General features: G+C 38.6%; 1 protein-coding gene across 1 annotated transcript in view; it reads right to left on the bottom strand.

Moving 5' to 3' along the window:
• Positions 1 to 14,027, bottom strand: part of THSD4 (thrombospondin, type I, domain containing 4) — a 316,313-nt gene that overhangs the window by 242,209 nt on the left and 60,077 nt on the right. Inside the window, exon 5 of the mRNA XM_009321570.1 lies at positions 12,492 to 12,594. Coding sequence (XP_009319845.1) covers positions 12,492 to 12,594 — 103 coding nt within the window. The remainder of the gene's footprint in view (positions 1 to 12,491; positions 12,595 to 14,027) is intronic.

The raw sequence follows: 14,027 nt of genomic DNA, 5'->3' as shown, positions 1-14,027 counted from the left end.
AGAGTCTGTATTTACTAGGACCCCTTTTATAGCTTGTTTCTCCAAGAGTTACTTCAGTGTTTGGAGGTTTTTTGAACTAGGAATACATATACTATTTTGATTGTTTAGGAGAACTGTTAATACTTAAAATGTTTAACAGTAGAATAAATGTTTCGTTTAGTAGTCACAATTTTAATTGCTCAGGCACACACACAGTAAAACAAAAGACAGAGACGTTTTGGGGAGGGGTGAAGAAGGAAGTAATTTGGTCTCCAAGATGGTCCTAAAACCCCTTCTTTGTGTACTTGTAATTCTTCACAGAATGAAAGAAAACTCTGAATCCCACGTTTATGTGCTGCTGATTTCTGAGTCCCTGCCTGTACGCTCACTCAACAGAACCGGGCCCAGACTCAGCAAAAGCTCCTCGAACCTTTGAACAGAGTAGGGACCGCAGGTGGACTCTTTGAACTGAGTCATCTTTTTTCAAAGAAACTGAAAATTTCTAGTGAGGTCCTGAGCCTCCACGGAATTAGGTACATACCAATTCTCTGAATACACAGAAATCTGGATATTATCAACCTGCAACAAAGTTTTGCAGGATCAGACCTCAGTTCTGTTCACTTTTTTAGTTACATGGTGAATTTTCTTCTAAATGACCTCATCCAAATGCCACTGAAGTGAATGGGAAAAACTCCCACTAACCTCAACAATTCTTGGACCTTTAGGACCTATAAAAAGTCATATTTAACTTCAGCAGCAACCTGACTGGGAGCTCCGCAGCCTGCTACACACACAGCACCACATTAGGACAATCACTGTTGACCAGAGTAGATAAATGTGAAATCTTTTTTGAAATCAAACACATGGAAAATATTATGAAACTATTTAAAACCTTTTGAAATGCATAATCAAATCAACAAAAACTATTTCCACACATAAACTGAGGCAAAGATAGTAATTTTAAAAATCCAAGATAGCTTGATAAGTATTTTTTAGTAGGGAGCCTCTTTTCTACTTTACTTACCAAACTCACTTTATGTATTTTCTCCCTATGTCTCAGTTGTTCATTTCTTTTTAAGCATGAAAAGAATATTCATCAGGCATTTTTCAGTTTTGCCTTCTAGGTTAACCAACCCCCACTGCACAGAAGAAAGTGTTTAAAATCAAGAATATATACTTGATTTTAAAAATTGAAAATTGTACAAGAAATGTGAATAAATGTCATACATTTAACAACAAAGATGGAACACACGTTGATAATCCTTTGCTTAACTGTTGCCCTGTTTATTCAATATTCCGCAAAGTTAATGTATAACATGTTAAAATGATTACACAGTCTCAACCTTGCAGCTCTATTTTATTCTCCAGACTATTTCATGGATCTGGGAGACATGGCAAGATCACTGGGGTTTGTGCAAGAAGTGCACACCTGCAAAAAACACTGTGAGCCTCAAGTTTTCCCCCATTCTAGTGCATTATACTACAAGAAACGGTTGTGCAGATCTGCATGACAAGGACTCCTAGGACTACAATCATAAAACTCGTAAAAAAATAGTTTCCTTGTGAAGCTGTAAAATACATCTGTTCAGAGCATCAGAGCCTGCTTGTCTGCCTGCTACAAAAGGAATCTACCACCAAAAAGAATAGATTTAGGAGAATTCAGACTAAGATTCATTTTTCATATCCCAAAAGAGGTGTAGGAATGAGGATAGGACGCCCTCTTTAATTGGTGTTTTACTACAAAGAAGCCAAAGGAAGTGAAAGATTTTGATCCACCAGCAAAGGCAAATTTTTGGAGTGACATTTTGGGTCTGAAGCTTAACGGAGGACTTTTGCCATGGACAACAAGAGTAAAAAAAAAAAAATTACGATATCATCTCAAAAAAGACTAAAGCATCCCAAAGCACTTATTCTACATATGTACTTGTATACAGTAACCATGCCAATGCAAACAGCACTAAAAAGTGTGAGAAAAGTTCCCTTTTGGTAAGACAGTCAAGATACTTAATTTGCCCCCCTATTCTCTCCCTTATCTTGACAAACCCAACATACAAAAGGATCTGATGCTACAAAATGAAATGGAGATTCAAAAAGATTATAATTCCACCACTGGTTAAGGTTGCCACACAACCCTTGCTAGAACTGACGAAAAAGAGGAATCAGCATTATCTTTATTTCCTAATTCATACATGGCAGAGGTTTTGGCTCTGAGAAAGTTGTGCTTGGCACAAGATCCAAAATAGAGGACACAGAGAAGATAAAGACCAACCCCTGAAATTGCCCGAGGCTGGTGAAATTCCTAGGGTATGTTAATTTAAAGCAGCCTTGATCTATGCTAATTTTCACTCCTGGAAGATCACTTCCATAACCACACCCTCCAATTCCTAGTAGGACTCTGCTTCTAAGGTATTCCCACGCCCACCTTTATACAAGCCAGACTGCTCCCCAAATCAAAGGGATCCAAATCCTCAGTTGTCCACTTGCGGCAAGTTTCAGACTGTTCTGCACAGCCACCAGACACAATGAAGCTATATAAGGAATATATATATATATATATAAAAGGACTGTTACAGATTCCAGGAGGTCATATACCGTCGGTTCATGTAGTCCTGCTTATTAAAGACTTTGCTTGACAGCTAAGTCAGATATTGAGAAAGCTGTGATAGAGCTACTAAGTACGTTACACCAATAGGTTGGGTTTTGTGGATCAAAGTATTCCACTGATTCATTTTATAGGGTGGCGGTGGTTTTTTTTTTTTAATTCATTTCTGAATATTGGGTGTCTGTATCTTGTTCCAAGGGCCACTAACAGGTAAAAACCTACTATAGAAATTCAACAAAGATTTCGTTTACTCATTTGCAGAAGAACAAATAAAATTAGAGAATATTACAGTGGAAAAAAATTGTTGGGGGTTTTTTTCAGTTCAAGTCATGAGTGTATGCATTTACATGGCACTTCTCAGAGATGGCTGCACAGTGTCAGGTAATTTGTTGATACTGCAGACATGAATACTGATCTGAACCCAAGGACGTCTTGCTGTTGGTAGCAAGTGGAGGGAGTGAAGACAAGTTTTATCAAAGTAGGCTAAAAAGGATCTATACCACTCACTTCCATATGTGCTTTGTAAAAATCAAATCTTCCTTCTATGTTCTATTCTAGCCTAACAATCTTCATTACCACACAATCTGGATACAATTTTGTTTCTAAATCTGAGCCTGAAAGCCACAACATCCATCCTTAACTTTCTGCTCCCACCAAAGGAACTAAGAAGTGTGCTTTGAAATGGGGGCATAATTCTTCCCGAGATGTTTACCCAACTCGCAATTAATGCAAGTATGCAGGTCAGATAATCTAAACTAAAGCAGTAAATATTGGTCACCTGGATACAGAAGACGTCTCTTCTACAGCAAAGCTAGGCTAAATTTATCTAAACCCTGTAAGACTAGGACAGATATGGCTTGTCAGCTCATCTCCTTTCTCTCACTTTCCTGTCTTCTTAAAAATACATTCTGTTTACATGGTTTACATTCAATTCCACTTTGGAGTATACTGAGTTTACTGCTGAGTGATAACATTCAATGGATGTCATTTCCCATTTTCCTAAAGGCACTAACAAGCCTTTCCAATTCTTGAGGCTCATCATCTATAAACACCCAAATCTTCTTGCCCTCATCCCTCTGAACCCATTTTCCCCTCCAAATAGCGAGTATAAAAGTAGGGAAATTGAGGTATGCACAGTGAACTAGAAACATTACAACATACGGTGCATGTGACCTATTACAGGGAAATGGTTGACTTCATACATCAGAGTATGGTCCCTGCTTAAAATAGTACAGTTAAAAATATGTATGCATTATTGTTTGAATTGTAACAAACCACAGAATCCCAGGTAAAAGCCAGGCTCTGATTTCGCTAAGCTTCTTACAAATGCAATTCAAAACATGTATATTAATAAAATTATATAGGAAGAATAACTATAACAGGTAAGTTGCCATGTGGAAGCATTAGGTTTCCATACATACAAGTATCTAAGCATATTTGTTTATTAAAGCTTTCTATAGAAGTAGTTACATATTTCAGTAATACACAGGACATTTACAATTTCCAGGTCAAGCTCAACACAACAGATGTTCAGGAAGCAGATTATTGATCAAGTCAAAGAAATGCCTCAGATACTTTAACACAGCCATACTTTTAAAGCTTTGCAAACTTCCATCTGCTTTCTCTTGTGAGCCATTCACAAATCGGGAACAGATAAAGGGGAAAAAAGGGACATAGCATAAATTAACTTCTTGTTCTACTGCATTTGAATAAATTCTAGTCTCATAAGTAAGCAACATTTCAAAGAGATTTCAGTTAAAAATTAAATAGAATTTTCAGTAATGTGTGAAAAATGGATACTTCACTGCCTCGGATAGGATTTCCAATGAGTCTAAAGGAAATCAGAGCTCATATTCCATCAGAATTCAAGAGGAATTGTATGCCTAGAGTGCTTAAGCTCCTGTCAATAATTTCAGGTATATGCTTCAGGATGTCTTATCTTATATGAATCTGCTACTGGCTTACTGTTCAGTTTAATGTTACTCATTTGCTAAGTAACTGTTCCTGAAGCAGCTAGAGATTAAGACTGATCCAACTTAAAAGTAGCCCAACAGATAATAGAAAAGGCCAAGCAAAGCAAATTGCAGTATGTTTCATGTGTCAACTCACGCAGTAGTTGAAGACCTGAAGCCATCAGTTCTCATAAAATTCAAAACAGGACAAAGTTTTCAGTAGATTTTTCCAAATTTATTTCCTAAATCTCAAATTATGCTGGATCATAACCCTGAAGAAAAGTGCACGTGAAATGTACATTTGAACAGCATGTAGAAGGGAATTATATCAGCATAGTTGTTTAACACTTATTTTAATTGATGGGCATAGACGTAGACTTTTGGCTTGCAGGAAGGAACTGAGACCAGCTCCTAGACAGTTTGTTTTTTTTCTATCACACATACTACAAACAAGGAAAAAAACCCACGTGGTAATAATCCCTTTGGGTTTTTGTGATGAAATGTAAGAATGCCAATTCTGTTATTACCTATATTCTGTTATCTATCTACCTATCGCTAGAGAAGTGTGCACTATTTGAGTTGTAGCTAATCAGCAAATACAAACACCATCTACTCATTACATTTCAAACCTCCCAAAACTCTGTCTGTTGCCTCTTTGATGAATTTCACATAAAACAGGAAAAACAAAAAAAAATTGTCATAGAAAATACAGTGCATCCAATTAAGGTACAAGCTTCAAGAACAGCTAGCCGCAAAATGGAATAAAAGCAATCAAGAAGATTTCTAACAGGTGGAGGCAAAAAAGCAGCAGAGAACTATGGTCTACTGCAATGAGAAATGAAGACTTCAAACAGCTGCCTCATTGAATATAATACCTTGCAGCTGGATGAACTGCAGCACAGCTGGATTATTTCTTGGGATACTGTGTATATACTCAAACATCTGTATGTTCACTAACTAGAAGTAACTTACTAGAGAAAGTATAAATAAAACAGCAAGACTTCTTGTCCTTTGGGTGAAACAATTAGGTTGTCAAAGTGTTGCACACAAAACTAAGAGAATACTAGTTCAGCACAGCATATCCTGAGCCTCAAGGAACTGGCAGTTACAAATCAGGAAAGACCAAGAGTTCATAAACTGGGGACACGTTACCTTTGCTTCTCAAGGACTGCACTGCTCTAGCCAAGAAATCACAGGCATTCAGGAAAAATATACCAGGGCCTACCTTACTAATCTTACGCAAGGATGAATTCTCTAATTACTCTAAACTGAAGTTCCACTTCCAGTTAACCTAAAAAGATGACATGAATGTTATGTTTCTCTGTATATATCAAACTTTACAATGCTTCTGGAACAGTTTTATATTAAGATGTAATGAAATCCAACAATGGACACTGAATGAATGCTTGCACTACTAACGTGCATATAAACAATACATATCTATAATTTGTTTATACACATATCTCACAATTCTAACAGAAGAAAAAACAACACACTAAACCACTGAAAACAAGTGTAATATATTCAGGGTTGGTGCAGAATATTCATTGATTTGCAACATTACACAACACCCAAAAGGCCACATTAATATCTGGCCCCAAAACTTACTGTAAAATTATTTCTGCATATTTGGTAGCTATATACAAATTATCACATGTAATAACAGAAAACGTAGAAGCAACATCTAGAAATCTGACAAGACAAGAGACGTGTTACTTGTCAGAATTTTGATATTCACTTAGCAGACTTACAAACACTCCCAGGAAGGGATGTCCTGAGGTTCGCTACTTCTAGTGGATGATTTCTGCTGATCAACTAAATGGAAAATGCTTCACAAAACTTATTGATGAGACTTTAGAACTGAATAAATGGTTTCCTCACAAGCCTATATACCCTCATCTGCACAAAGCCTGAACAAATGAGCCAAAACCTCCCAAACCCTGAAACATCAGCAAAACTACTCCGTGCCTACAGCTGGTTGTCAAGGATCTGCAGGCAGTGTCTGCATTGTCCTGTTAACTGTACTGCCTATAACAACTCTCTGAAGCCAGCCCGCTCTGACTTCTGGGTACTCCATTCCAGAAGTGCTTAATGGTACTTGCACCTCTCAGTACCTGACCAAGATTTTTTAAAAGATCAATTAGGCTTTTCTTCCATTTTATAATTACTTAAATCATATTAATCAGAGCTCATCCAGTGTCTTCAGTGTCATCACTTACCATCAAACTGGAGAAGTTTCTTAGCAACTTAAGATGTTAAGTTGGGCCACTACATTTTGATCTGTTATGAGAAGCTATTTTGTCATTCAAAATGAATGAAATCTGTTGTTACAAATCCAGCAATAAAAAAACCACAAATAAATAAATGTAACAGCCCTGCATTAGTCTTCAGTCTCCATCCTAACACCAAAAATTAATTCAGTCTAAATCATAAATGCCTCTTATCTGACACAAAGTACTGAAGTTGCAGTACTTGCTAGACACCTGTGGAAGTTATACATTTTGTTTTCTTCAAAGCTTGTATTTTTCACAGCTGTAGCTGGGAGACATCTATAGCTAGAAGTCAGGTTACTAGAAGGTATTTTAAAACAAAAGTAAACTCGGAAAGGATTTTAACAGCATGCACAGATCTACCTCTACAGTGAGTGCTCCTCTGAACACAACACAGGCTTCAGGATGGAGCGCTGACATGAAAGTCATTTTAGAGAAAGAGTACCATGAAGTCCAGCATGAAAAACACGCAGACCAAATATCCTTCCATTCATTCAAAGTCTGGATTCTGATACATTTAAAGTAAACAGCAACCAGCTGAAATTGCCCAACCACCCTGCCACAAGGCTGGGTGCTGACACCCAGCGCCTGTCAGCCTCTTTCACTCCAGTTGATTTTGAATCACTCATTATGGTGCCCATCAGTAGTTACGTTTGGCAACAATGGTATCGGGGGAGCCTGGGGACAGAAAATGCAGCAGTGACATTAGCGCCATTTCATATACGCTACTGCTGCTTTCCGCTACAGGAATTTTTATCCCAGTTGATACTCAGCCTGAGTCGAACCCTGCTCCAAAGAGCAATGTGGTGTACAGGCTCTGTACAACTTTCATCTCTCAGCAATCAAATAGAAAAACAAAGAGAAGCTGCAGGAGGAAGCCAGACCTGGCAATCAGGAGGAACCGAATGAGCTCTGCCAGGCCTTCCGGAGATCCCTCTCGCTGCCAGAGTTCACCGACTCTGGCTCACCCTGCAGATCCCACGCAGGTGAAAGGTGCTGCCCTCGAGGCCAGCCTGCCTGCTAACGGCAGGGAGCGGAGGCCTCTCCACACACTCTGCGCAGGCCTTCAGGTTCCAGGGACTATCTGCCAGCAACAAACTATTTAAACAGCTTTCAAGATCTGAGCGTGGCTCTGTTCCTAGAAACTCGTCTGGCTTGATACGGTATTTTAAGCCAAAGACATTTTGACTCTAGCAAGTGGAACTAAATCATCTGTACAGCCACCACTATGATGATCCTTTAGCCACGTCCTCATTCCTATTATTACCTTTGTTAGCTAGCGTCCAGTGAGCTCTAACACAAGTTACAGCTGCATATGTAAAATAAATCATACATTTGAAACAGCAAGAATTCCCGCTGTCAGTGCGATGCAGGTAAATAAGTGTGCTGCCCTGCAAACAAGTGCATTCACCTGAAAGGAGAGCACTGAAACTAGAGCTAGTTTTCAACAAAAAGCAAACAAAAGCATCATTTGGAGGGAATGCTTGGTCAAGTCTGCATTTTAGAAAACTTCCCATTAAAATTTTGCTCTAAACTAACAAAATTTTAAAAATTCAAAAAAGAAAACAGAATCTTTCCCATGAAAATTTTGCGGTTCTTTTACTATGAGGGAAAGGGGCAAAGCCTCAATATCTTTTAGGGGCAAATCATGTCTGACTTGCAGTGGACCAGGCTCTGATTTGCAAAAAACTCTTTTTTTCTCTTTCTTAAAAAAGAGAAATTGTCTCTCAGGACAAAATGCTCAAACTTTGCAGTATTTTTCTCCTTGTAAATTGCTAAGTTTAAAAGGAAGAAAAAAGCCAAGTCCTCAAAGAATACATTTTTAGCTATTTCAAGTTTTACACACTGGAGATGCAATCACAACTCCTCCTAGACTTCAAAGTCCTCTTCCACTGGTGAAGCAGGCAGAGGCAGCCCGGCGGCAGCTCCCCTTGCTGGTTACCACACCAAAGAGCAGCACAGGCCAGGAAAGCCAAACGTCCCTGCCAGGCTCTGCATCTAAAGAGAGCAGAGCGCCCAGCGCAGAGCCACAGTGCGCTCTTTGCACGTGTACTGCTCCTACGCCTGCCTGCCTGGCACAGGTGTAATTCTTACTGCTGTAACAGAAACCCATGGCTAGGATTGCAGTATAAAATACTGTCTATTACAAAAGCCTGGCTGTCATTATCAAACAGAACTCAAAGCAAGAGGGCCTGCAGTCGACCAGGATTTTCTGCAGCTGTTGATTTGACAATGTATTTTGGATGCATAAGACTATCCAGGTATAGACAAAAGTAAAGACAAAGTATCAGAGAGATTTTTCTGGAGAGGACTTTATTTCTTCTTTAACTTTGTACAGGATTTCTGACAAAAAAATCTACAGTTGTCGCCCTCCTCTCAAAAAATGCAGTTATTCTTCACTGAGAGACTCCTGTGGTCAGATTCCCACTGAGTTATACCTTTCAATGAACCAATCGGTTTTCTCCTTTCAATAGATTCTTTTCATACAGCCATCAAAATATCACTTTAGGTTATGAATTTTTCACCACAACTAAAAATAAAAGTTAGCTGAAATAAAGAGTTCAAATTAAAGAGTTCAATTATCAGAATGATTAAAATATTTACTGCTTCTGTAGATTTAAACTTCCTTACAGGTTTTATGGTCATGTCACTGTGATGTTTTCCCTCTGTCACAACTGGATCTTTCCTCTCAAATCCTGCCCTTAAAGTCATTATGTGCTATTGGTTCTCCAACACAAACTAGGGTTTTTTCATTAAATACTCTAAATTCATAGGGTTTATAGTCCCTTTAATATGGCTTTTTTAATAAAGACAAAAGTTTGTGTTGGAGCAGTAGCAGATAAAACAGGGGTTAGAAATACAGCTGCACCAATCTGAACGAGGGAGAAAAAAATATGTGTATTTTTTAAAAATAATAATAATTACACTTAACTCACCATCAAGACAGGGCTGTAAATTATGGTTTAGCTGCCCTTATTGATCCAACATAAACATTAGGAGCAAGCTGTGCTATGCAGGGGAGGGAAGAAAGAAATGATTGTGGCATGTTTTAGATCCCCTGAGTCATCGTTCCTGGCACAGGGCAGAGTAAGTCAAAGCTGCTGTGTAGGAAGCAAGGAGATGGAGGTGGGCTGAGCTGGCTCAGCATTGGCTGTGTCTTCTCAATAGCAGTTTGAAAAGGGATGCATCAAAGCTAATACATCATAAGTCTTTGGGGCCATGTTGTAGAAGTCATGCTGTCCGCAGAATATGCCTCCAGCCATGTGCTTGCTGGGGTACCAAGCTCTTTTTTCTGCCTAAATGCATGGTACAAAGTGCCAAAGTTGTACAGCTCTGAAACTTCCTTTTGGGCAACTTCACAGTATCGAACATGACTTTAATTAAAAGCATAGTATATACTGAATGTTCATAATTTGAGGTAAAGAGGTAGCTCTGCAAGTCTTCACTATACCCACAATAGATAAAACCAGGACTGAGGCATGACTACATTAGAAACAAACATTATTAGATCAATCGGGAGTTAGATATGAACCTACCTGAATCTGTACTGACTCATGTTGAGCTGTAAAAATAGGTAATATCAATTGTGAAGCAAAGCTGCTCATCTAAAGGAACAACAGAAAGCATGCTAGCATGCTAAGTACCCACGGAAATGTCCATTTCTGGGTATAGGAAAAAGGAACTTTACACACTTGCAACACTCCCTGAGTCCCCTAAAAAAAAAAAAAGAACAACGACTTCCAATACTTCCTTCAGCACATCTTTGGAAGGGTCTTTATTGTTACAAAATAGGCATTTTGCCCTTGTGCAATGAGACAAGGCACAGAACCCTGAAAGCTGGCTCAGAGAGAGCTATTCACACAATGCAGTCCAGCAAGCGGTTCCCTCGGTCCCCAAGAGCAATACAGTGACAGCAGCACGTGCCGCCTTCCAGCTGACACACCCAGCTGCAGATGTGCTTTTCACTGCTTTCACTTCAAAACTGAGTATCAGGCTTTATACTACAGGATAGACATGACCTCAGTTTATTAACAGCAAAAAATCACCAGTAGCGATCACCCTCTTCTCCTTCTAAACCTATTAGGATGAAGGGAGGGGAAATAAAAATATGAGAACCAGAAGGAATCCCTCCATCATAAAAGAAACTTTCACATTCCTTTTCCAAATCTCTTATTTCGCCTCCCTTTTGGAGCTGGGAAGGCAACTTAGCATGATGAGTTAAAGACTGAAGGAAAGTAAAACATACAGAGAGCACTAATTGCCCCAGAGCAGATCACTAACACTGAAGATGTGCATAATCAGGTAAATATTGCCACTACGTCAATTTTAGGACATACAGGGGCAGGGCATTGCCATAAAGATAAGTCATAGTACACTGAAGCCTTAATTTGTAATGAAGTCTTCCGGCAAAGAAAAATCCCTGCAAACACTGACTGTAAGACATTAAAAGCCATGGCATAGTGTATTACTTCTATTTAATTGTGTGGCATCATATTATATGTAGCTACTTACACAGAAGGCAATAAAAGCCATATTCAAGAGACACTTAAAAAACACAGGTGAATTCTCTTCCTTCTACTTTGTTCTTCTCAAATCTAGAAAGGATAAGTAGATGGGCCTATATCTTGCATTTTAAAATTTTAAGGTGAGACTGTGCCTCCATTTGGAGGGGAGACATTGCACAGAACGTGTGGTACAGAGCACACACAGCCTGTTGGTAAAGGAGTCTGTGGGTAACGAAGTCATCATTGTACTCTCCTACTAGTGATTCACGCCAAGTGATAGAATGGCCTCAGAATAACAAAGCTAGCTAGTCCACAGTATGTGTACATATTTCTCTATGCATAAATCCTCTTTGGTCTTTGAAGTTTTGTGGAAAACAACTTTTTTAAAATGTTGATTTAAAAAATAAGACATGAACTAAATTCCTCTGAATCCAGAGACATATTTGAAGAATAAATTATTTACCTCATAAATAATCGTGAATCTCAACTGAGGTGGGCCCAGCTCTTGTTCACAGAAAGACAAACAAAATAAATAACTATTTCACAAAACATGTTTCTGGAGAAAGGTCATAACACCCAACTGACTGAGATTTTATCCTCCAAGGGTTAGGACTCTAGAGGGGTGGCAGACCACTGCTAGAGCTGCTGCTGCTTTGTGTTCCAGGACAATTAGTTCAACATGCAGCTGGGGAAGTCCATAGCACAGGTATCCCTCCCATAGTCACCATCCCAACTGTCAAACATACCATTAGAAAATACAAATTAGACAGCCAGAGAGTCCTGAAATGAATGCATGAGGACCATGAGTCACATGCTAAACTGGCATAAAAAAAATTTAACTCCATTTACTGAGAAGCAGCCATACTGAGCCTTTGTCATCAAAAGTAAATACATAAAAAAGTAGTTAACAGTGTAGTAGCTAAAATACTGTTGCAACGCTATATAGAACCAATGGCATACCAGTCAAAGTAGGACTTATATGCTTTCATTCCTGTAAAATGTAAGCAATATTGATGCGAGATTATCTACTTGTCTGCCCATGAATAAATGCAGGAGACGAACAGAGCAAAATGAGCAAGACTCAAACAGTCAAAGCCTGATGACTTCCACTGGGTAAAAATCACATTTGCCTTTCCAAAACACAATCTGTATAATAATGCAAAATCAAGTTGTCTTCCCTTACCTTCTGCAAAAGGTTCCCATTCATAAAATCGACCCATAAATGGCTTGTTATTGTATGATGCACATTGCACCTCTCTAATATTTCTGCTGCTTTCAGGACACATCTGTTTAAATAAAAAAAAAGTCACATTATAATCAACAGCAATGTTATTATTGCTTTCTTATTAATTCACTTGAGAAGGTTAATGAAGGCATTGCCAAATTCTAATCCAGATGAATGATATTAACATCAGGAGACTCCTTTTCTTAAAACAGGTAACAAACGGTGTGTTTTTAAGTAAAGTATCAAAAGTGCCTGTAGAAAAAAATGAATTTGTGGAGTTAATGGAGCAACAGTTCTACAAAAAAAAAAAAAGAATTTTTTTATTGAGCTGTCATTTTCCTCGGCGAAAAGACAACACTTCAAGATAAATTCAATAAATCAGACCCAAATCATTTCCTTTCCACAATAGCTTCACATTTTTCATTATTAATTTTCTGGGCTCAGATTCAACAGAGCTGAAACACTTAACATACATGCTTCCATAATTTATTAAAAGCTGGCCACACCAACTTCTTATTCTCATCCTATGCTTCAATACCATATTACCACTTTTTCTTCTTTATTTCTACATGCTGCTATTACAGTAATTGCATTACTTTGTATTTTAACTTGTGCCTTCAAATGCTAGCTTCAGAGTTCTTGAAGCTAAATAGTGGGAAGAGCTTCTTATATACAGGCACGCATGTGCGCACACACACACACATATTGAGGCAGGACAAGTTTTACAGATAGAAGTAACATCTTTCATTAGGTCACCTGCAATGTAAGCCTTAGGCAGACAAGCCTTGTTTAGATGTGAAGCAGATTCCAAAAGCAAATACAAGTTAAATACTTAATTACTTTGTTCTGCCTGTATCCTCACTCTACAGCAGTTACAGCAAAAGACTACTCTGTGTGTGGGCACACAGAAAGGGGAGAAGGATTTCTAGAAAAGGCAGAGGGTTAATTAGAACAATTTCTACACTTGGAGAAAATAGACAAGCTTTGGTCACAGATGCTTTTTTTCAGGTAGCCTTTAGATGATCAAAATGGCTATTGAAAACACTGTTCAAGAACAGTGGAAACCACATGAAGAACTGGACTAGAACAGCAGAGTATTTTTTCTATTGGAGACAGATTTCAAGGGAAAACTAGAGACAATATTATATGAAAGCAGCATGGCTAAATAACTGTGTTTTTTAAGGGAACAGGATAAGAAGAGCTCTTGTTGCAACTGCAAGTCAGTTCTCTTATATTTGTATAGGAGGAAAGATTAGTCGTCTTTGCAGTGAAAACCAGCACACCAGAGGTCCCAGAGGAGTTCTTGCTTTGTATCCACCATCTATATAAGATGATCATAGAATCATTAAGGTTGGAAGAGACCTCCAAGATCATCGAGTCCAACCATCAACCCAACACCACCATGCCCACTAAACCATGTCCCTAAGCGCCTCATCTACACGTCTTTTAAATACTTCCAGGGACGGTGACTCAACCACTTCCCTGGGCAGCCTG

This window comes from Pygoscelis adeliae, unplaced genomic scaffold (genome assembly GCF_000699105.1).
Source record: "Pygoscelis adeliae isolate BGI_AS28 unplaced genomic scaffold, ASM69910v1 Scaffold183, whole genome shotgun sequence".
Classification (NCBI taxonomy): Eukaryota; Metazoa; Chordata; class Aves; order Sphenisciformes; family Spheniscidae; genus Pygoscelis; species Pygoscelis adeliae.
This window is presented reverse-complemented; position numbering and strand designations above follow the sequence as displayed.